The sequence below is a fragment of the Dendrobium catenatum genome, unplaced genomic scaffold, assembly GCF_001605985.2.
Source record: "Dendrobium catenatum unplaced genomic scaffold, ASM160598v2 fragScaff_scaffold_1023, whole genome shotgun sequence".
In the NCBI taxonomy this organism is placed as follows: domain Eukaryota; kingdom Viridiplantae; phylum Streptophyta; class Magnoliopsida; order Asparagales; family Orchidaceae; genus Dendrobium; species Dendrobium catenatum.
This window is the reverse complement of record NW_021319485.1, coordinates 628734-654052: the sequence shown is the minus strand read 5'-3', so window position 1 is coordinate 654052 and position 25319 is coordinate 628734. Positions and strand designations below refer to the sequence as shown.

At 34.7% G+C, this 25319-nt stretch overlaps 1 protein-coding gene across 2 annotated transcripts; it reads left to right on the top strand.

Moving 5' to 3' along the window:
- The first annotated feature begins 3318 nt into the window (after nucleotides 1–3318).
- Nucleotides 3319–21834, top strand: LOC110096741 (bet1-like SNARE 1-1). 2 transcript variants are annotated; one of them, XM_020822803.2, is made up of 6 exons: nucleotides 3319–3457; nucleotides 4192–4260; nucleotides 8406–8553; nucleotides 20907–20963; nucleotides 21066–21125; nucleotides 21227–21834. In XM_020822803.2, exons 2-6 carry the CDS (start codon nucleotides 4247–4249, stop codon nucleotides 21314–21316), a joined length of 369 nt encoding a protein of 122 aa, XP_020678462.1. In that variant the 5' UTR covers nucleotides 3319–3457; nucleotides 4192–4246; the 3' UTR covers nucleotides 21317–21834. The 2 variants fall into 2 exon arrangements, with proteins under 2 accessions (XP_020678462.1, XP_020678463.1); XM_020822804.2 differs by having other exon boundaries at nucleotides 3319–3461.
- The last annotated feature ends 3485 nt before the right edge of the window (nucleotides 21835–25319 follow it).

Here is a 25319-nt window from a genome sequence, read left to right as displayed (position 1 = left end):
TTCCGGGACGATTTGCCCACTGGATGAATTTCGTTCAAATGAAATAATTATCGTTCTCGGACGAGTTGCTCTCTGGAAAAATTTCGTATGTACGAACCTCATTTCGTCCTGGGACGAACCTCCCAACCAAAAATTCTGTACAAACCTGTACTGATCGTCCCTGGACGATCCTGGAAGGAAAACAGCTTTCACAGAGACAGTGGTCATAAATATCATTGTCTGGCGATTGAGATCGGAAGGACCGTAGTAGGCAACCTCCGCTATAGTCGGTAGGAGATATGGGTTAGAAAGACTGTTGTTTTGCGATGGAGGTCGGAAGGACTATAGTAGGCGACAAAGATCAGAAGTACCATAGCCGGTAGGAGACAGAGAGTTAGGAAGAGTGTTGTCTAGCGATGGAGGTCGGAAGGACCGTAATAGGCAATAGAGGTCACGACAGGAGATAGGGGTCAGAAAGACCGTTATCTGGTAATGGAGGTCGGAAGGAGTATAGTAGGCAGTAGAGATTGGAATGATCATAATCGACAGTAGATAAGGGTCAGAAAGACTGTTATATGGTGATGGAAAACTGAAGGACTGTAGTAGGCGACGGAGGTCGTAAAGACCATAGTCAGCGGGAGATAAGGGGTAAAAAGATCATTGTCTAGCGATGAAGGTCGGAAGGACCGTAATAGGTGATAGAGATTGAAAGGATCGTAGTTGGTAGGAGACAGTGTTCAGAAAGACCAATCTCTAGCGATGGATGTTGGAAGGATCATAATTGGCAGCAGATAGGGGTCAGAAAGATCATTATATGGTGATGAAGGTCGGAATGACCGTAGTAGGCAACGGAGGTCGAAAAGATCATGGTTGACAGGAGATAAGGGGTTAGAAAGACCATAGTCGTAAGGTGGTGGTCTGGAGGAAGTCTGGGTGATTTTCGATGGTCTAGCTGAACTCCAAGTTCTGTCAGTGGTCCGGCGAAAGTTTGAGCCTTAGTTGGCGGTTCAGCAGTGGTTTGGCAAAACTCCGATGTTAAGCGGTGGTCCGGTGAAACTCCGGCATCAGGTAGTGGTTCGACGAAACTCCGGCGTCAGACGGTGGTCCGATGGAAGTTTGATGTCGGGTGGTGATTTGGCAGAACTCCGACATCAGGTGATTGTTTGGCAGAACTCCGGTGTTTGGCGGTGGTCGAGGAGGAGCGAGGAGATAAGAGCAATCTCCGATCTCTCTCTTGGCCTCTTGCTTTTTTTTTTTGTTGAAGAAATACAAATTGCATTAAAAGAAGAAAACCTAATACAATCTAGAAAGCAAAAGCAAACCCTTTAAAACTATCATAATGGATATGCGATTTACTAAATTTCATTTTAGATTCATTGGAGTGATGGGGATACCAAATATTAAAACAACCTAAGAGGTTGGTTAGTATCCCAGCTTTCCCAAAGGATGGAAAATGAAACATAGTAAAAATCTCATATTTCATCATAATGGTTTTAAAAAGGTGTAAGATGCATATAAGCAAAACAAGTAAAAGAAAACTAGTTACAAGAAAAATGAAAATAACTTCTAAACCAGCTATCCAAACATCTTCCTGACCCTCATCAATCTTAGGGTCCAACAAGCTCCAAACAGCCTCTTCACAAGCTAAGTCATATAAACTGAAAATCGTCATCACATCCATCATATTGGCAAGAACAACACCAGTGATAATCCAATGTAAAGCCATAACATCGACAACCACCTCAAGAAGCCAATAACCGGCCTCATCAATGCCAAAGCCAACCAAACTGATAATCATAACCATTCTCATCACATAGACAAGAGAGAAACAAAAAAACTTCAAGTCCTTCAAATCTTTAATCAAAAAGACTTGATCTTCAAAGAACAACTGAAAAGCAATAGACCAAACAACCACCTCGTCATTACTGACATCAACCAACAACTACCTCAACAAAGTCGATCCATGGCCAGAAGCTCCAATAGGCCAAGAGACGACCTCAAACAAACCTTGATCCTCATGGATCAAAGAAATAATAATGGCAATACCAAAAACCTCCTTCCAAATGTAGTCCCAAAAATTATCCAGCATAAGGATACTCACTTCACTAACCTCAGCTTTATCAGAGCATCCACTCGAAAACATAAGAATGGCCTCAAAACCAATAACAAGTTTCTTCAGAAAAAGTGTATCCAAATCTCCAAGAATCTTGAAGAAAAATAAAAAAACTGCTCAAAAGATCTTTAAACATATCCGTCCCAACCAGCATTTCATTCCTCAGTTGAAAATTTTCAATCCAAAAATCTCCAAGTAACAACCGAATCCGCCTCATGAAAATCCCATTTCAATCATCAAACACCAGGAAATACCATATCTAAGAACTAAATCAATGTCATTAAGAAATCCAGACAAAATTAAACGATAATTATTGAAAAACTTCTCAGGGGTTTTCAAAGCCAAACAACCATTCAAGAAGTCATCTACAATCAAGAATTTAGCCTCTGAATAAAAATCACAAACAAAAATCAGAAACCGATGTAAAGAGAACCGAAATCCGGCTAAGATCCATCAAACCCATCTTGGAATCCATCATATCTCTACTCCGATTCTTCAAAGACCCTCCGTCTGCCATCCAGGCCGACTGAGAACCATCGCCCTCCACGGATTCTGTCAAAATCACGAAGATCTTTTCGTCGCTCAATATTCGCTCAAGAATCGCCTGACTCTTCGCCTCAAAGAACCCATCTTGCCCTCTTGCTTGGGGGCTGCTTTTTTCATGAGAAGTGAGAGGTCTATTTATAGATTTCTGAGAGTGACATGATATGTAAATAGAAGGAAGATCAAGGGTATTTTAGTAGTGGTTTGTATGGACGACCGATGTTGATTCCCTTGATCATGGACCGTTTGTTGGGCATTTGGATGTCTTAGTGATATCATAATTCAGTGATCTTAGGCTCGTTAGATTTGTCTCGTCGAGCCACTCGATTCAGCTATAAGAATGTCACATTTGAAAAATGTTTCTTGATCCAAATTGTGGTTTGAACATTTTAACAGTGCTTTGGGTCCTTAAATTAGACCTATTTGGGCTCGCATTGAGTCTAATTTAGTGTCGTTGTGTTCATATTTTTGAAAGGTTCAGTTCGATTATAAGTTTAATTTCGAATGATCCCAATTTTAATTTCAAAAAATTCCAGCTTGATTTTGTTTCGTTATTCATGCCCGATGAAGATTATTTTTAGATGACACATCACTCTTTAAAAGTGGACAAAAATTTAAAAATATAAGATTTAAATTATTATTATTATAATTAATAATCAATTAAATAATTAATGTAGGTGGTGACCCGTCTATGAAATCTTCTATGAATGGAAACGGAGGACAATAAACCCTTTGGTCGGGTGAACTCGGCAATTCTGCGAGCATAAGTAAATCTCTGGTTCTCAGATCTCGAAGCTCTGAGGTTTCTCCATCTGCGACAAGGCAGGTTCTTCATCTCTCTCACACTGCGCTCGCTCTTTCTTTTTTTAATTTCTTTTTCCATAAGTTCACCGCTTGAAGAATTGTACGGCATTTCAATTCGTTCTTTGTTTATTGCTATGGAATGTTCTTGATCATACTTGATGAACTCCTGAAATGAGAAATTGTTCCGTCCTTTTGAATTAATTTCTACTGTATTTGATGGAATTAAGAGTTGATGCCATAGAAAATGGATGTTCCATCTCTCTGACATATACGTGATGCGATTAATGTATATGCGTTGGAAATTGTTTTTTTTTTCAGACTATCTAATTGGGGCACTAGCAAAATATTCAGAATTGAATTCTAAACGAGGTTGCTTTTAGTAGGTCGTTGTCATTTTGGCCCCGAAACATTCAGATTAAGTTTTCCTCGATTGATCTATGCAAATCAGTGCGGAACCAGAGTTTGTTTCTGTGCATATTAAAGATCAGAAGATCCTTTTTTGATTTTGTATGTTTACTTGAAATTTTGAGACTACTACGCATATTCTTGTGCCTGTTCCTGTTGTCATAGAAAGTGAAACTATTTGAGAATATATTTTTATATTTTATTATGTAATTTTCCATCTTTTGTTAAAATTGTCTGATTAAGAGGTAAGATAGTAAGATGCATCTGCTATGCACTGACTTCTTTGAAGGATACGTTGTCATTTGATTGTACTTAGTTGTGATGAGTTGTATTTTTTTATGATTTAGGTTTTCTATTGCTTCTTTCGAAGTGCTTGGCACTCTTTCCACAACAAGAAGAATTATGAACTCAAGAAGGTTTGCACAAGATTCTCCTTATCCCATCTCCCCTCCCTCTCTTGGTCCGGTTGGATACAACAAGATACAATAGAGAAAAAAAAGGATTCATGTAGCCGACCCCACATAGTGGGATAAAGGCTTGTTGTTGTTCTTGTGTTGAATCATATTAGTTTATCCGAATTGATGTTATCTTTTGCCTTATTTGAAAGGACTATTGGTGACAACGTAAATAAGTAGTTTTGAACAATGTTTAATTAGGGGTAGACACATTCAGATAATGCAACATCATGATGCCTTCACATGCTACAAAGCCATGTTAATTACATTGCTTAAATGTCATAGTAGGCTAAGAGATATATTTGTTCATTTCTTAACTGTACCTGCTGCTCTATTTTGCATTTGAATAGCTTCGAGTCATTTTTTTTAGTGCATGCTCATCTTTAAGATGATATGGGAAGTAACTTTTGTTATCATAAGATTAAATCACCATCGTAAGAGTTATCCCAACCATTGCAGTTAATTTTATGAATTTTTATTTATCATTATTTTCGGCTTGTTGATGCATAAGCTGTTAAACTAATTCTTTGTAAATTATCTCAAACAACTTCTATCCATATTACCTCAGGAGTAGGATAGCTTAAAATCCTCATTTCCAAAATATAGTATTGACAAAAATATTATAGACAACTAAAATATAGCTTTAACTGAGAGATACCACCTACTTATAAAGGAACTATTGCAAATAGGACAAGTTTGTTCTAATACTTTTAAGCTATCTTCTAAGTTGTCTATAATATTCTAACATTTCATATATTTTGTTAAAAGCCTCAGTTAAAGCTATGTGATAGTTGATGATCTCGAGTATTTCCTATCCATCTTCGGAAAACAGCGAGCTTCTTCACAAAAATCCGCACAAAACCAAGAAAGCAATAGAAAAATTGTATTATTTGATGAAATAGAAACAAAAAATAGCAAGATACAGTTGATCCTCAATTCGAGAGGAGGATCGATCTCTCCCAAATCTCTAGACGCCGCTAAAGCCCAAAGAAAACCTAAATCTAGAGATCTCAAATTTTTGCCAAACTCAAGATGCACTAACCCTAGGAAAACAAACTATTTAATGCATACCATTCAAAAGGAAATTTCTAAACAGTCCCTACATTCAATTTCCCTCGTAAACTTTCTAAAAAATCCTTCCTAAAACGGCTTACGCACGCCATGCGTGCATTTGGCGTGTACAAGAGGCGGAGAAATCCGCCTCTATTCACGTAGGCCGGTCCAGTCAGGCTGTATGGACTGGTCTAACAATACTCCCCTCTCAATGATCCATCTTGTCCTCAAGGATGGGATGCTGTTGATAGCTTTCTTCAGCTACTATGTTAGTGGCCATACTATCGTTCACTGGAACCAAGCTAAAGTTTTTCCTTCCAAACATAGGGCCGCTGTTGCCAGTTTCTCCTCCTCCGTCACCCCATTCACCATGAGACACATCTCCACCCTGTACACCCATCCATAAGCATCCTCCCTTTCCAATACTGGCATCCCCAACTTCCTTTCCCTAGGATCACTACCACCCCAATATCTTCTTACTCCTTCAGTGCAGCGGTTGTCTTCCCCCATGTATCGAGGGTGAGAATCCCCCTTTCCTTCCCTTTGCCTCACATGACCCGATCCCCATGTTTCGGCCCGTCGCACTCACCTTGCCCAAAAGACCTCCCATAGTGGTTGACCACCCCACCACCTTCACCACGAAATGCCCTTCATGTTGTCCTCCCATCTGCTAACCCTACCCCACTCCTTATCGAAGCCCTAGGAGGTGGCTCTTGACCCCATCCTTCTCCGATGAGTGGCTCCCCTTGCCCAAAATGCCTCTCATAGTGGTCGGAGCCGTCTTACCGCCTCCACCAAAAGATTTCATCTTTGTTGTCCTCTTATCTAGAAACCCTGATCCACACCTTATCAGAGCCACACGAGGTGGCTCTTGATGAAAGAAACTCCCCTCCTTATACTTATCTTGTCCGATTTCCTTTCCCTTCAATTCGACATTTCGACCAAGGGAAACCCGATCAAATCTTGATTAGGGTTAGCCATCGGAACCACTAGTGAAGTGTTTGTTTGCATCTCCAAGAACCTTCTTAACATCTCCTCCACCATTCTAAATCGATTTTCCATACAGTTTTCCATATATGAAAAATTTTCTCCCCATGTAGAGAACTTCTCTAAGCCGGTTTTAAACTTCTCCATAACGGCTCCATCTTCTTTGTTGTTATTAATTGGATCTAGGCTCCAATTGCACAACAACCAAGATATCTTAATTTTCCGCCCAAAAAAGCGTTCTGATACCAATTTGATAGGAAGTACTCGATGATCTCGAGTATTTCCTATCAATCTTCGGAAAACATCGAGCTTCTTTACAAAAATCCGCACAAAACTAAGAAAACAATAGAAAGTTTGTATTATATGATGAAATAGAAACGAAAAATAGCAAGATACAGTTGATCCTCAATACGAGAGGAGGATCGATCTCTCCCAAATCTCTTGACGCCACACCAAAGAAAACCTAAATGTAGGAGATCTCAAATTTCAACCAAATTCAATATGCCCTAACTCTAGGAAAACAAATTATTTAATGCATACAATTCAAAAGGAAATCTTTAAACAGTCCCTACATTCAATTTCCCTCTTAAACTTCCTCAAAAATCCTTCCTAAAATGGCTCACGCATTCCATGCATGCGTTCGGCGTGTACAAGAGGCGGAGAAATCCGCTTCTGTTCACGTAGGTAGGTCGAGTCGGACCGGCTGGACCGGTGTAACACTATGCCATTTGCAAAAAGCTTACACCAATGCATCACACTTTGAATATTATTTGTTAGCATATCCATAACCAATACAAAAAGATATGGACTCCATGCTAATCTTTCTCGTCACTCTACAACTATTAATGTTAGTCAACGTTTCATCAAATACATATTTTTAATAAATGACTAGTACATTTTTTTTTCTATGGGCCAATATTGTGATACTTGATCAAGTCTTTTTAAGATCAATAAAATTTATATTAAGATACTTTCTCAATTATCTATACTTTTTTGTTAATTATTTTAACACGAAAATCATTTTCTTGGTAAATCTTCCTTGTAGCAATTGAAATTGATTCTCCAATGCTAAGGGGTTATTTGCTTGTAAGTTTTTAGAATTCAAGTGTAATTCAAAGTCGATGTAAAGTAAAATCAATGCATTTGAAATAATCATGGTTGTTTGGTTGGTTGTAAATAAATTTTGAAATTATTATTATTATTTTTTTGTGTTAAGTTGAAGGCAAAATAAATTCAAAATTTTGTATTAATATTTATTTTTAAATATATTATTGTTGTAATATGTATTTTGAAACCTTTTTAAAAATAGAGCTAGGGCATGCTTAAGTGGTTAGGAGGTTCGTTGGGTGGTAAGGGATGGTGGAGACATAGGGAGAGCTCGAGGTTTTTTGCAATGTCGGCAAGAGTAAAATGAATGGAAAAATCGATGGCGATGTAGGGTGATTTGGGATGAGCAATGTAAGGTGGCTCACGAGTGAGGTTGTTGGGTAAGTGCTACTTTGTTGATCTTTTCGAGTACCAGGACGTGCGAGGAGGCTCATGAGCATTGGGATGTGCGAGGACAAGGTCAAAGAGCACTAGTTTTGGAATTTTTTCAAATTGGGTGAATTCCAAATTACTAAAAAATGAATTGTTGGATATATTCTAAACCCTTAGAGAAATACCTTGCGTTCCTTTTACACTCAACTAAATACTTAAAAATTTAAAATCCATGCATTTCAAAATCAATTCACTCATAATACACTCAACCAAGCAACCTCTAACTTATTTTTTCTAGTTTTATATTTAGTTACTTTCTTCCATTCATAAGTTTGATTTCTTTATAATGCAATCTTAAACATCTCCCATATTTTTAATAGATGGGATATTTGCTATGAATTGTTTTCATTCTTTATTTTAATTATCTTGTCTTTTTGTTCCGGTCATTTGTATTTATTTTTTACAAGTACATATTGGACATTCTATTATATGCTGAGATCATTTGCTCTATGTGCATGCTCAAAGGGATGTATTTGGTTATACCAGGGCATTTCCTTCGTTACTTATCTATAGATTTTCTCTTCTAGGGACTATCGCAGCAGCAGGGCTGCATTGTTTGATGGCATCGAAGAAGGTGGAATCAGAGCATCATCCTACTCTTCCAATGAGATTGACGAGCATGACAATGATAGGGCTGTGGATGGACTGCAAGATAGGGTTAATATTCTGAAGAGGGTAAGCTATAATTACAATATTGTGGTTCAACATATTTCCATATATATTGAATATATGTGAAGTCACATTAAACAATGACATTTTGCTCTGCATTTAGTTTGGAGTTGCCAAATTTCCCGAAGTATCTTGCATTTATTTTATTATTACAATTACTAAGCTACTTACTTCAAAGTTTCAGCTGTTGCATTCTGCATTGGGTTTCTCGTTTATGTGGCCTACTTGAATTGGATATTGTGAATTCTGGTGCATAAATCATGAACAATAAGGAACAACTGCATATTTGTTTGTTGGTACATGCAGTTGAGTTTGGTGGAAAATTCGGGGATTTATTTCTGCTTAAGGAAACAAAAATTATGGAACTGTTTTAATTTGATTTTAGCTTTATAATAGCGTCTTGGGCTCTCTTTCGAAGGTGCTCGAAAGATGATGACAACCGCGGCAGCTCCATCGATGGCCGTAATGTTGATGACTAAGGTGAAAACAAATGAATAAATGGTTTGAGTGACAATGTTAAGGGTGAGAAAAGTTGCAATAATAGCAATGATGGTATGTTGAATGCGGTTGGGCACGGGAGACTAAGATTGCAACAAAGAATTGGAAGAAGCAAGAAGAGGAAGGAAATTAAGTTTTATATCTGATTGTTGATTGGAGTTATAGGGCTGCAAACAACTAACATTGTGATGGAAGTTTCCATTGGCATAAATTAATAGAGGTTTGATGGATTTGACCATCATAAAATAAGAAAATAACTAATGTGTCTATCGCAAACTAAAGACCAAATAGTTGACCTACATATATGGCTCATAAACCGATTTGGTCAAAGGCAATGACAACAAAGATAAAGAAGGCTTCATAAAAGATTGATTCAAAGCATTTCAAATTTGTCACTTACACAGGACCTCCCAATGCTTCCAAAATGTTGAAACCTCTTGAGAAGGCCCCTTGTACTACTCAAGTTGTACAAGGAAACATTCTACAAGCCCGAGAGAAATAATTTACGGTGCAATTTAGTTCAAATAATAATAATAATAATAATTATTATAAATTTTTAAAAGGGTAAAAAATAATAAAAAATGGTATATGTTAAAATATGACACATGTATACCTCTATCAATGAAACTTTTCATGAGACTATCCTTTTATTTTCTCCCTCCTTAGTCCTTGAGCTTTTCTCGTCACCAGTAGCTCCTCTGCCTACTGTTACACCTTTACAGGAATACTATCATCAAGCTCCATCCATGCCAATACCTCCCACCATATTGTTGAATTCAATTGAGCATCCACCAATTGATGAACACCATATCTAAGCCTTGTTGTCCTTTGGAGAGGTAAAAGTCAACATATTGTTTTGCTTTTCACTCGTATGTTTAATTTGATCAATTACTAATCTCATTTCATACTTTGTTTGTCTTTTTCATATGTATTTACTGTCATGATATATCAAGATGCATTGCTACATTCTTTATGGAAGCAAGCTATGAATATTGAAATAGATACCTCAACCATCATATCTGGACTATGATAGGTCCCCCTTCTGGGGTCAAATCTATTGTCTTTCAATGGGCTTTCACTATCAAATTCTATATTGGTGGATCGATGGATTGCTACAAAACTCAGAGGGTTTACTCAGATCCATGGGATAGATTATTTTGACACATTCTCCGTAGTTGAACATATGAAGTTTGTTTACTTCCTCATGCTTGTGACCATCAGTCATGGTTGGATTATGTTAGAAATGGATGTTAAGTAATGCCTTCTTTTATGGTGACCTGCAATAAGCCGTTTATATGGAGCAGTCTCCTTTATATGTTACTTAGAGAGAGAACTATATGTCTTCTCAAGAAGGTTATCTATAGCTCAAAAATAATCCACGAGCTTGATTTGATAATCTTTGTAATATCCTGATTAAGGTTGGTCTTCGTAGTTGCACTACCAATAACTCTGTCTTCATAAAACACTACCCTGCAGAATTTGTCATTCTAGCTATTTATATTGATGATATTTTACTAACTAGAAATGACCATTACCGCATCTGTGAGGTAAAATTGAGTTCGCTTATAGTAAAAAAATAAATGTTATTTCTAAAAAAAATTGGTGCTGTCAAAGTGTAGTTAGTGAAATGTCTAATCTGATAATGTCTTCATTGGTTCTAAGCATGTTGGTATCCTTTTGTAAACCCAAATCAGATTTGATGATGATGAACTTCTAGCTTTATATAAAAATCAAAGTGTAGTTAGTGAACTTATTTATCTCTTGATTATTAGATCAGACATTTCATTTGTTGATGGGGTAATGAGTTGGTATATGCGAAGTCCAAAGGAAAATATTGGGTGGTAGATCTACAAATCCTGGTATATATCAATAAGTTTTCAGGGAAATGGTTGTTATATGCTAAATCTAAGAATTTGAATGATGAAGCATTTGTTATTTTGATTATATTGGATTAGTTGATATCAGGAAGCCAACCTTAGGACATTGCATCCTTATTCAAGGAAATTAATTATCTTAGAAAAGCAAGGAATAAACTATTGTGGCTAGATCTAATGTTAAAGCCGACTATATAGCTATGACTCAATTTACATGCGAAATGATGTGGGTTAAAGTTCTGTTAGGAGAGTTTGATTTTCCTATTACTCAACCTTTCACTCTTTATAACGACAATTGTGCCGCTATCTATATTGCGAACAATCTTTTTTTTTCATGAACAAACTAAACATATTGAAGTAAATTATCATTTCATATAAGATATTATGCTTTTCAAGCATATTATTGCTCATCTCTTTAGTTAAGAATGTATATCTTAATCAAAGCTCTAGGGCACCTACCTTTTTATTGTTTATGTAACATGATGGAGCTAATGAATATATATGCTCCAACTTGAGGGGGTGTTGATGTTTTAGGTAGTACAGGAAAAATTGGTAAGTCTCCTAGTATTGGAGATGTGATTATATGCAATTTGATATCCTTAGAATTTATTTTTCTTATGGACTGAAACATAACAAAAAAACTAGCTTGACAGACACAAATCTTGATTTAAATTGAAGTGGAAAATTATGAAAATTTAGGTGCACATTATCTAAACTTTGATTTCAATTAATTTATAGTCAAACTGATCAACTCGATGAGATGAACCATTGACACTAAAAGTAATATGATATGAGTCCAAATGAGCATAGACCAAGCACTGAAAAACATGATTAGAAACATTTTGGAGGACCAAGTTATTTTGGAATTTTGCATGTTTATAATTAAATAGTGTTGATGAGATGAATCCGACGAGCTCAAGTTCGCTCAATTTTAACATCATTAAGACACTTAAATGCTAAAAAAATGATATATATGATCAATGGAATCAATACTAATCGTCCGATGGAATGCTGAGGCTTTTGGCTATTTCTATGAGGCATGCCACAATAAAAATTATAAGTAGCTTCCCACTCTCTTACATGAAGGAGACCATTGGCCTAAGATTCAAAAGAGCTCAGAGACTTGAAGAATCCCAGAGTTTTAGCTAAGGATCATCACCACCTAAACATCGTTATCAGACAATCACCATTAGATAGATCATTATTTGATCACATTCATTAGACAACATGTCGAACCATAGTCAGCCATTGCCTGACTACCTTCATCAGACCATTCGCCCAATCAGACCGCTCCTAGATCGTTGATGTCGGACCACTGCCCGATCGGCGATCGTCATCATTAGACCACCGCTTGACCACTGCTATTGGACAACAGTCTCTGGACCACTATTGTTGAATTGCCACCGTCGGACCAATGTTTGACCACCGTCATTATATCACCATTGTCTAACCATTGCCGCTTGATCGTCATTGTAAGAACGTCACTCGATCGCTGTCTTCAGACCATTGACAACCGCGCCTAGGCGTGGCCATCATACCACTGTTGGATCGCCACCCAACCATCACCCACAAAACAACACTCGATTGGGGTCATTGAACTACTACCATCGTTTGACCACCACCCAACATTTGTTATCAGACTACCATTGTCAGACAACCATCGTTGGAGCGACATCGACCGACCGCCACCTTTGGACCATTGTTTGATCCACTTGTCAGATCATCGCTTAGCAATCGCCGTTGGACCACTGCTCGACCAACTTCATTGGATTGTTGTCGCCCAACCTCTATCATTGGACCATCACTGCCCAGCCTCTATTGTAGGGTCACCACCACCCGACCTTTGTCGTTACCCAACATCCATCGTCGAAACGTCGTCAATCGGTCACAATCGTTTGAACAACTCTCCTCAACTACCAACTATATGATATTTTCCACCAACGACTCCTACTTAATCCCACCCTCTCCAATTTGGAGACGGCCAATTATTTGTGATCAACGCTGTTGTAGTGAAATTATTTCAACCAGGCGATACCCAATGTTTTTTTCCTTCTCTAGCTTTCCACTAAAAAATATAACATCTCATGTGCTCTTTTTATTTGTTTGTTTATATGGGGGATCATGTAAAGCTAAGACGCAAAACTCTCTCACCATACTATCACAAAATTTCTAGCATACAATAGGATCCTTATTCTTGCCTATTTATTGGCCTCTCATGTTCACTGAATAATATAGTAATTAATTTTCTTCTCACCACTTTCCATGAAGCCAGATCCATGGAAAAGGTAGGGCACAAGTGCACAACCTGAGAACTATTCCCTGAAATAGCAGATGAGAGCACTGCGCCATTATAAAAATTAAAAGTTTTTTGCACTCATGGGTTCTATACTGAATCACTGGTATTTACATGCAGGATCATCATGCCAGAATTCATGTGTGTTCACATAAAGATTTTTGTTTAATTACATGACACCACTCGGCTCGAACATATTCACTTGAAAATCTTTGGTGAGAATTTTGCAAGTCTCAATGACCTGGAAGAGAAATCGCCTTCCTTCTAGAATTAAATAGAATGATAATATAAGATAACTTAACATGTCAGTATCTAGAATTGAACTTAATGAATGCGCCAAATAATCAAAAGCACAACTTATCATAATTAAGTCAAACCAGGCATAAATTTCAAAGACTAAAAGCACCACTTACGATATGAGCATAAGATAAGAAGGACAAATAGCTTAAAAAGAAAACAAACAATTGTCTTCTTTTTCCTCTATTCTTGGAGATGATTTCATGGTATTCAAACTTCTGATGTAGCTTGATGCCCAATCTATTAGTCAAACTTAAATAAGATGAGCAGCGTAAATTATTCTTAAGGAGATAGGCTAATGATTTGATAATTATATGTTTTAAACAATCCTGAATCAGCATATGCTCTGTACTTGATGCTTGACTATCGGAATTGAGGTCTCACATTTAATGGAAACTTATTTTCCTTCCTGAATATTGGACTAAGGAGACTCTTCATATGCCTCAAGTGCATGACAGCCTACTATTGACATCCCTTAGTTGGGCCAGTTAGTGTCTTGGTGTGTCTCATCAGAATGAGGGGTTGAATCATCAAATAGAAATATTCTATAAAAGTTGAAGGCCATCTTATTGTGATTAAAACCTGAAAATTAACGTAGAACTTCATGAAATGGAAGCCAAATCTTTCCAAAATGTCACTCAATTGTTGACAATCACTCTTCACAAATGATTTAGGGGCAAAAATGTCAATTTGAATATTTCTTGTCATGGCATTAACTTTTATCAACAAACACTTCCAAGACACTCGAGGGAAATATATGGTTACTTATACAATTTAAATTTCAAAGTGGGCTTCGGACTATTCGTATGTAGTAAATTAGTCCTAGAGTAACACATCTATCCAGTTTAGTCACTTGATTATACAAAATTGATTCAAAATGGTCTCTTAAGGACCTAATTGGATCAATTTTATTTAGTCAGAGGATTAAATTGGTATCAATTTTGTATTGCAATTTCTACCTGAGGGATTATATATTTTGATCAACTTTTTATAGTCGAGGGATTGAATTGGAGAAATAGACACTCTTAGACTAAATTGGCTTCATGCGAATAATTAGAGGTTTTTTCTATGATTTAGCTTGTTACTTCTCGTAAATCATGTATCTTTGAAGGAAACTGAAGGCAATCCCAAATTAATTCTTGAAGATTAATCATTCTGATCATCTACAAGAGATGATGGTTTGTTTGAGATAGTTTTTTTGCTGCTTTTCTTTTTAAAGAACAACTACAATTTTGTTTGCCTACTATTTTCTTCATGCTTTTTTACCGCTTTTCTTAATTTATTTTGGTGAAAAATTTTCTTTTTATGACTAGAGTAGTTAAACTATTTTGCCCATAGCAACTTCACAACTAACTTTATAAAATTCTGCAGCCATTCCAAATAAATCCTAAGAGAGATGGAAGATTGAGAGCTTCTTAAGTTTGTTATGCCATATTCATTTGAAAAGTGATCTCTAACAAGAAATTGAAGATTCAACCTCCATGAAGCAAAATACCTAAAGATGGAGTACATAGTACAAAGAATGCCTTGTTAGGAGCTATGAGATTTGACTCAACATGATGAAAACAATTGTAATTTATTATTTGACATTTGTGGGATACCCACAAATTTAAGACGGAATAGTAGCCATAGGATATGAGCGTTGAACTTATTAGGTGAGATTTATTAATCTTTTAAAATAAATTGTTTAAAAGAGATCAATTTAAGCTCTAAAGTTGAATCAAGTTTATGTGCGAGTAAAAATGGCCATGATTTCTATGATAGTTTATGAAAGCATAGAAATAGATAGAATATAATTGAGTTGTGTTGATGATGGGGTGACGAGGTACCACAGGTTAAGATGATGGAATATCCTTTTAAATAATGACAAAACACGATTAAATTATAGCATACAAAGTTAGAATTATGTGAAATGGGTCTTGAGCAATGCTATCATTTTAGCTCTTCATGATTGGTATAGAGGTTAAGCACTAAAGAACTAAAAAAATAAGAAAAGAAGATGTATAAAATATTTGAGGAAGAAAGGGATCAATATATTTTTATTAAGATGTATTAGAAGTGAAGAAAATAGGATCTAAGTAAAGATGAAGGTCTTCAAATTAAGAAAATATTAAAATATTTTCCGGACAAACTATTAAATAAGAGTTACAATATTTTTCTCCATTAACAATATGAATTAAAGCATCCTATGCATCACCTGAAAAAGTTCTAAAGATGCTTCAAGCCAGTATGAGATACCTAGTGCGCTAATTATACGAGTCAAATTTATGAGTCATAAGAAGAAGCTATTGGGGAGGGTAATGGGATATATATTATAAAAAATCACATCAATATTAGAGGATACATTTGATTATTTGCTGAAAAGATATTTTATTGAGATAGTTTTTATGCTAAGACGAATAAAGGAAAAATCTTATAATTCATCAAAAATATCTTCATATAATTTTTTTATCTTTAAAGTGATATGTGATAGAATCAAGGACTGATTAGATGGGCATAAAGAAGAAAATATATATGCCAATCATTTTTCAAAATCATTAAAGTAATGTATGGTGGTGCAATGATTAATATTGGAAGTTGTTGTGATGTGACCTAATAGTTTTCAATCAAGGGTCGTGATTAAGATTTATTTTTTGAGTTTGTTATGGAGATGCTCAAGAAACATTTCAAAGTGAGGCGTATTGATTTATGGTGGGACCTCTTCTAAAATGAGGTAAGGCTTGAGTACTGAAATTTTTTTTAAAAGAGAAGGATTGGGATCATATATAATTTTTTTATGTGAAAATTATAATTATCTGTCTATATTGTTGAATACCTATGTGTTTTACTTTTAGATTGATATTCCTTATGTTTATTATAAAAATGGGGAAAATTGATGATGATATAACTTATAGAGCTGAAGTTGGATGTCTTAAATTGGCGAGAGCCTTAAGAGTACAATGTCATTAGAGAAGCATGGAGAAGTAATTGTAAACCTTATGAAACTATAATCAGAGTGGCTAGGCTATATGGATTTGTGGTTTGGGAAACAAAAAAATCCATTGATAGAGAAGTTGAGTGTTTAGTTATGGTAATATTAAGATGGATGTGTGTTAAAAGCAAGAAGGATTAATGATAAATGACTACAGTAGAGGAACAATGGAATTAGTGAGAATAAATAAGTTGTTTGGACATGTATAATGGAGCACAAATAGACAAATAGTTGAGTAAATAAATTATTAAAAATAGTCAAAGCCCAAAATAGCTCAAAATTGGATAGACTCAAAATTGACTTGAGTCGATTTTGAGCTCCATCTTTGATTTAAAATTTATTTCAAGTTTATCTAAATTTGACTTGACTTGTTCAAGCATTATTTGATTTGACTTGCAGGGGCAGATTGACGTTAATGTAGCTATAGGTTTATGCAAAAAGTATTTTCCAAAATAGCTCAACACTTAATGTATGCACAAGAGGAATGAATGGAGGTGAATTCATAAAGTCCATCCTAAATAGTTGAGATTAATTTTGATGAGAAGAAATGGATGTGTAAGAGCAAGTTTTAAAGATGCCTACTTTAATAATCCAGTGCCACATCATGCAAAAAAAAAAAACAATGCCACATAAATAAGTAATTCACAACGTAAGGAGAACTTATGATTATGCAGTTGCGCTAGGAACAATTCTTTGTTTAGCTTGTTGAATCACTCATTCTCCATTGCTGGCTGGGATATTGATGACTTATCAATGAATCACATAAACTAGTGGCATGTGAGAGAATCCTATTCTCAAATAGAAAGATAATGTAAAAAAGGCCGATTAGTGAAAGCAACAGTAGTCTACTTAGACTAAAATTTTTAGAATTCTAAACAAAGATATTATGATAGGCAAGTTGTCATTTCAAAGGTCAGCTTCAATCCAAAAGTTTTCTTTCCTTTTCCTGCCATTGTTCACCCTTCTTCTCTTGTGCTTTTTCTCTTCCCTTCTCTCTCTTCCTCTTTCTCTCTCCTCTCTCTATCCCTTTTCACAGAATATTGATTTATGCATAGAAAGATTCATTCTTCCATATAGTTAGTTTTGCATATTACAAAATCATGATATATTTACATTCAAATATAAAACCATTCATCTTAATCTTAGTAGTACAAAATTTCACAAACTTTAAGAATAAGCTTTTCAGTCATCAAGCATAGAAAATTGCCACCCAGTACACATTCGAGATATTGTGATATAGAGTAAAAGCTCAAAATAGTCCCCCGACTATTGATTAATGTCCAATTTAGTCTCAAAGTTTCGTATTGCCCCATTTTAGTCTCTTGATTATTAGAAATTGAGTCAATTTAGTCCCAAAGCCTAAAATAAGAGTTAAAGTTAATTCCAAATTTATATATGAAATGTATTTTAAATATTACAAGTGAATATAAGATTATATTACTTATATTGTTCTATTTTATCATTTAATAAATTATAATATATAGTTAATCTAGTACATAATAAGGGTGAATAAATAGTTAAAAAAAATTATATATATATATATTTTAAATAAAATCTAATATTGCTATTCTTTACTATATTTTAATATAAAATGAAATTTCCTTTAATAATTTTAATCTATTACATAATCTATAAAATTATTAAAATATGATAAAGAAAAACAATGTTAGATTTTGTTTTTAAAAAATATAAAATTTGTTTAGTATTTATTCATACTTATTATATATTAGATTAACTATATACTAGAATTTATCAAATGATAAAATAGAGCAATGTAAGTAATGTAATGTTATATTCATTTGTAATATCTAAATACTCTTCATATTTAATTTTGGAGTTAACTTTAACTCTTATTTTAGACTCTATGACTAAATTGGCTTAATTTCTAATAGTTGAGGAACTAAAATATGGCAATGCGAAATTCTGGGATTAAATTGGATATTTATCAATAGTCAAGGGACTATTTTGAGCTTTTACTCTTGTGATATATATTATTCATGCTTTATAAGGTGTATATGTAATCAAATAGATTGAAACTCATTTGAATATGTATATTACATTGTATCAAAAAGTTTCTATGTTGATTGCAGAAAAATGATACAAGTGTTGCGAACATGTATCATTTATTTCTTGATTCATATTTGATTCAATGATCATACATTTTAAAAAATTTGTTGATTATTATGCGTAAGTTTCTGTATCAATAGTGCTAGTATATAAAAATATTTTAATATCAAGAAGTTAATTGTGCGGATTATTTTCAAGCAAAACTAAAACTAGTATCCTTTATGCCTGTAAATATAATTTAGATTTTTTCCTTAATTATTACCATTACTATTTTAGAATTATCCCAGCTATTTTCCATTGGTTTATGAATCATCCATTCATTCTTGCTAGGCGCTATTTGAAGTATTATTTATTTTGTTCATTTTCTTTGTATAACTTATGGCCATCTTATTATGGCCTGCTGCTTTTTTCCTCCTAATCATTTAACAATAGTTCTGTAAACCCACCTCTTATTGGTCTACGTTCTACCTATAATTGTATGTTCCAAATCACATAAGCTGCCTTTGCATAGGTACAACCCTCACCTTTTTTCTGATATGACCATTTCCTAATTCATTCTTTTTAATTGTTCCATTATCTGAATCCAAACACTTCATCTTACCGGCACAATTTGATCACTCTCACTACTTTAAGTAAAGAGAGTATATAGAAAATTTGTGGGATACTTAGAAAATTATGAGTCTAAAAACAGACAGAGTATTCAATATATCAATCCAAAATTATCCAAACGGTTTCTCATCGCCCAATATTTATGGAGGTCTAAGGGATACATAAAAGATTACTCAAGAAAAAAATAAAAAGTGCAACTTTTTACACATTGTCCTAGATACGTGTCACCTTATGATTGGTTGAAGGAAAATGAGGTTGGAATACTTCAATTAGTTCTCTCTGGACGAGCTCGATGACATTAATTAGATAAGGGTGATTGTGGTCAGGCATGTCTACAAGCAAGTACTGAGATGAGAGGGGACTGGCGGTTGATAAATTGGTTTACACTATCCTAGACATGTGTTGCCTCATGATTGGCTAGAGGGTAAGGTTGGAAGACTTCAGTAAGTTCTCTCTAAACGAGCTCAGTGACATCGAGTAGATAAGGGTGATTGTGCTTAGACATGTCTGCATACAAGTACTAAGATGAGAGGGGACCGGCGGCTGATGAATTGGTTGACATGGATGGCAACTTGTATGGAAACTCTATAATCATCACCTAAGAAGAAGAGGGGCAAGTGGAATATTGCTGTTGGAAGGGAGAGCTCTGGATCAGATGATCACAACGAGTCGAATTGAGGGTACCATGAGTAGGCACCTTCATGTAACTGAGTTTGGTGAGAATGGTTGTCTTGAGAGATAATGAGTGATTGAGATGTAGTCTAGGCACGTGACGATTGTTGAGTTGCTAACGCTGAAGAGGAATCCTCAATCTGCCTGGTATAGGGGAGCTCCTGAGAAGGCCCGGATGAGTGTCGTCCGTTGATCATTTCAGGTGAGTTCTCTTGTGAGTTCCATGCGAGTTCCCCAAGTGGGCCTCTTGGGAGGGCGAGTTCATTTGTTATGCCTCGTCAACTATCTGCTACATACCCGTAAAGGCATATGCGAGCATACATACTTCACATTTAAAAAAAAAAATCTTGATATCATATTTTCACTGATTACGAGCTTTGCTATAGGCCTTTATTTACTTTCCTTTGTGTCTATTTGATATCATTTTTATTTTTTGTTTTTATTTTGTTTCATAAAAATATATTTGCTTGGTTTATTTTTAAATTGTTTATTTTGAAAAATAAACCAAGTTATTTTTAAAAAAGTCAAAATAATTTTTAAGTGTTTTGGATGTTTTTAAAAAAAATTATCACAACTGACTGACACCACTGTAATTGCCTCTTCGGCTACAATTGTTGCCCCGTCGGTTTTGTTATCCTTGCATAAATCAATTTATTTGATATTCAATAAAAAATAATATATTTTTATAATAATAACTATATTTTATTTCATATTAAATCTTGCAACAACAACAACAAAAATAACATCAAACTTTTATTCTGTGGGGTCAGGTACATGAATCCGTTTTCTCTATTGTGTCATGTAAAGAATTAAATTCTCATTTAAATCTAATAAAGAAACATCATTTCTACTAATTAAGTCTTTTTAGATCTACATCTATTTTTCTTAACAAATATTTTATCTAAGACATGAATCATATTAAATCTTTAATAAAATAAAATAATAATAAAAGTAATCCCAAAGGTTCCCTTAACCTTTCTGATGTTTTTCATGCATATGAGATATGACTTTCTCTTGCTGTGTCCTCTTTTGTTTGGCCTACTTATCCTTTCTTATTTAATCGCTTGGCCTTCAACAGCTGACAGGTGATGTTCACGAGGAAGTTGAAAGTCACAATCGCATGCTGGATAGAATGGTACCTTCGTTGAATAACCTGTCCTTTTTTTTTTCCATTTCTTCCTATTTCATTATAGTTTTCATTATTTTTTGTGTAACTGTCAGCCTTGTACAATTTCAGGGAAATGATATGGATTCTTCAAGAGGAGTCCTATCTGGAACCATGGATCGCTTCAAGATGGTAATACTAATACTCCATGTTTATTTTAATTATCTTTTCCTAATTATAAAGCCTTCTAGCATTTTATATACTAGCTAATCTCATATAATCTTACATATCAGGTGTTTGAAAATAAATCAAGCCGCAGGATGGTCACACTTGTTGCTTCATTTGTGGTGCTCTTCTTACTTGTATATTATCTTACAAAGTAACTATCCATCTATTACTCCGATGAATTATTCTGTGCGGATACCAGCCAGGGAGAACCGTCCGGTTCGTCCCCGTGAACAGTAAAAGCACAATGAACTGCGCTTTTGTTGTTCATGCTATGATTTTGATGTTCACAGAGACAAAACCAGATGATTCTTCCCGTCCATTATCCTTACAGAATAATCTATGTTACTCCACAACTTCCCATAGCTGAAAAAGATGACTACCTGCATATCATTTCATGAATGTTGGAATAGCTATAAGACTTTCTTACCTAATGCACCACCACTATACTATATAAGATCATGTTTGCCATGCAAAGTTGTATATGTGTGTGAAGTTTCAGTATAGTGAGAAGATTGTTTGGTTTCTCATATGGCTAATTACCAACTTATTAAGATAGTAATATCTGTGTAAAACTTAGAACATTGCATGCCATATGAGGTAACACTATGTGATTGAAGGATTATGTTATGTAGATTCAGTTGCAGATTGAATATTTAGAGAGTTATTTTTATTATGGATGTTTTGAGGTTTTTGCTATAATTTTGAGATATTGGAGGGATGATAGGTGATTTTGGAGATTAGTGTGTAAAATTTTGCAATTGAAATTATAGGGAGATATGAAGTAATAGTGATTGGGTGAGTTTGTATAAAATTTTTGATGTATTTTATGCAACAACAACATCACTAGAGTCGGCTATATCAATTTTTTTTCTTCATTGTATCTTATTATAAGAGTCAAATTTTCCTTTAAAATCGATGAAAAAATGATTTTTAATTCTTTTTAACAAAAGTTTTTTTAGGTCTATATCTGCCTTTTTTAATATACGTCATATCCAATACATATATATTCTTCTAATCGGGTCATCGGAAGGTGACATTTTTTATGTGCAAATTATCTAAGACGACTCTCTAATTATATCTGTCGCTAGAGTTACGCCAACCTTTTCACGTATGTGCTCCTTTTACTTAGTGTATTTTTGGTGTATTTAAAAACCATTAGATTTAGACGATTTTCAAATATATCGTAAATTCTTGGTCATTTCTCTAATTAACCATTGTTTGCTGCTACCAGCCACGACCAATTGCTGCCATCATCGACCGTTGTCGCCACTGCCACCAATTGCCTTCTATTTTCTTCCATCATCAGGCTTAACACCACATTTATTTTACATCAAGTCAAAAAAAAAAAAAATAATCATATGCATTTATTTTATATTCGTCCAATTATTTTGCCAATCTCACATAGTGGGATAAATCCTTGGTATTATTATTATTATTATTTCTTTTGTTATTCATATTATCTTAAATATTTTAAATACATAACATTTCTTATAAACTATATTTTATTTTATTTTACATTCCTTTTTTGAACCATCGAAACAACTCTTTTTTAGAATGTAAGTGCACATTGTGGGCGTCAATATATTTGATTGAGAAATGTTCGGTTATATTAAAGCAAAAGAAAAGGAAAATGTCAGAGCATAAGAGCAGGAAAGAAAGACAAATATTTTATATTATTGAAGGAAAGGGAGAACAACATACCTTGCTTAAAACAGCGAGGAAGCTTTAAACACAAAAAAGATATTTTTTGATATTTGTATACTTAACATTAAAACATTTAATATTCCTTTGGAATAAATTTAGTGTAGAAATTATATTAAAATAAATATATGAAAATTTTCAATTTATTTTTTTTAAATAATAATATTTTAATGTAATTTAAATATTGGAGTTCAATAAATAACTTTAGTGTTATGTATATAAATTTTTTTAAAAAATGAGAAATACTAATAAAAGAGATTATGAACCCTAAATCAGGAGCTTTTATTTGGTCCGGTGAAAGGACGTAGAGCTACGTTCGGTCCGCATTAAATTGTGCCACGTAGCATGCACAAAATCACGTATTTGTCGATTTTGCTCGACAATAATGAGAAATACCATTATGTGAAGATAAATACCGAGCAACACCGAGCAATACCGAGTTTTTTTAAGAAAAACTCGGTATTACTCGGTATTGGTCTTCATAGAGCGGTATTTCTCGTTATTGCCAAGCAATACCTAGCAATACTGAGCAAATACCGAGCAAATTCCGGGTAACTTAGTGGTGACCATACGTAGAACTACGTCCGGTCACCAGACCTAATAGTTGTTCCTAAATCAGGGAGGTGACAGATAAAGTATATGCTTTGGGTTAAAAAAAGAAAAAGAAAAAACAAGTGGTAGGATAAAATAAATTCTTTTTTTATTGATTAAATTATGAATTATTTTTATAATCCTAAAAAATAAAAAATTATTATTCATTATTTTTTTTTTGGAGGAGGTAGGTGGGAGTTATTTTATTTTTGTGAAGTTATGTATATACATTTATATATTACAAGTGTCCTATTTGGCAGCTGTGACTGCACCAAGCTTTTCATATAAAAAGTTAAAATCAAACCAGAATAATTATTGCAACTATTTTTTTTAGGTCATGCAGAAAAGTGCCATGACTTTTCTATTCTTTTTAAGGAGATTTAGGTTTAATGATATAGGGTTAATTTTGAGATAAAGTCAATTTTATTTGTGCTTAACTTTGGTTAACTTATTGAGCTAAAGTTGAGGGTTGTTGGTGTAAGCTCACGAGTCTACTTATTTATTATGAAAGAGAGATGATATGCCATAAAAAATTACATTGGTTGGGTATAAAATTTGATGCATATTTAAATTTTAAATTTCAAATTTTAATTTTAGAACCATTCGAGATCTTTTTTTTTTACTATTATCATTATCATGATAATTAGAACCATTCGAGCTCTGATTTAAGTACACTGGTCGATCCCAATGACATCAAAAGTGGTCTAATACAAGCCCGAATGAGCCTAAATCAAGGGTTTGAAGGAATCACTAAGGTCCACATGAGCACTGTCACCAGTGAACCCTTTATCGTATGAATGCAGAAAAATTTCACTAACTGATCATCACTGTCAAAACTCAGCCGCTAGACCTTTGCCCTACCTCCGCCACTAGACCTTAAACCAACCATTGTTGTCGGACTTTCACTGCCTAGATATCACCATCATATTTTCATTGCCTAGGCATCATTGTCAAACCTCAGCCCAATGACGAACCTTCTATCGCTGCCATCAGGCATCCATCGTTGTCATGCTTTTGCCTCCCAAACATTGTCGTTGAACCTTCGCCTAGCTATTATCGTCGAACCTCCACCCGATAGTTGTTGTCGGAAATTTTCTGGCTCGCCACAGTCGTCAACCCTTTGCTGGTGGACCATTGCTGCCGGTGTCACGACCCAATTCAACAAAATTTATGTATCATTAAATGTCATATTAGGCTGAGTACAAGATAGTGCCCCGTTTTTTTTTTTCAAATCAATTTCTTTTTATCATCCAAACAAACAACACATAGCCATTAAAGTCATCAACATATAATACTAAATCATTATTTGGCATGAAGAATGCAAAAATAGCCCGATTGGTAATACGGAACCTATAATTGCAAAGGAAAAATGAGTTTTGTCGGAATATAAAGTTTAGCGTCCTAGCTTTGTATAAAGATCCAACACACAAATAGATAAAAGAGTAGGGGTGCAGTGTTCATAAGAGACAAAATTTTTTATATGAAAAACTTCATAAAGGGAAAAAAATCACGGGGTCATGCCCAGTTGAACTGATTTCACTAGTGTTGGTGGTTAATTACAAATCATGCCCTTCCTTGGAGGAGGGTGTGGGCTCAATGTAACAAAATACATATTATATAAAGCACATTACTGTCACGACCCGACCTGAGACGGATCCCGCCCGCACCGGGCCGCGACCAGCTTAACGAACAGACAGACCAGGATCTCGGTATTTGCACTTTTTGACCTATTTTTGCCTAAAACCGAACCTTCTTCTACATCCAGTGAAAGGACCTAATAATTGCTCCTTCCTTGGAGGAGGGTGTGAGCTCAATGTAACAAAATACATATTATATAAAGCACATTACTGTCACGACCCGACCCGA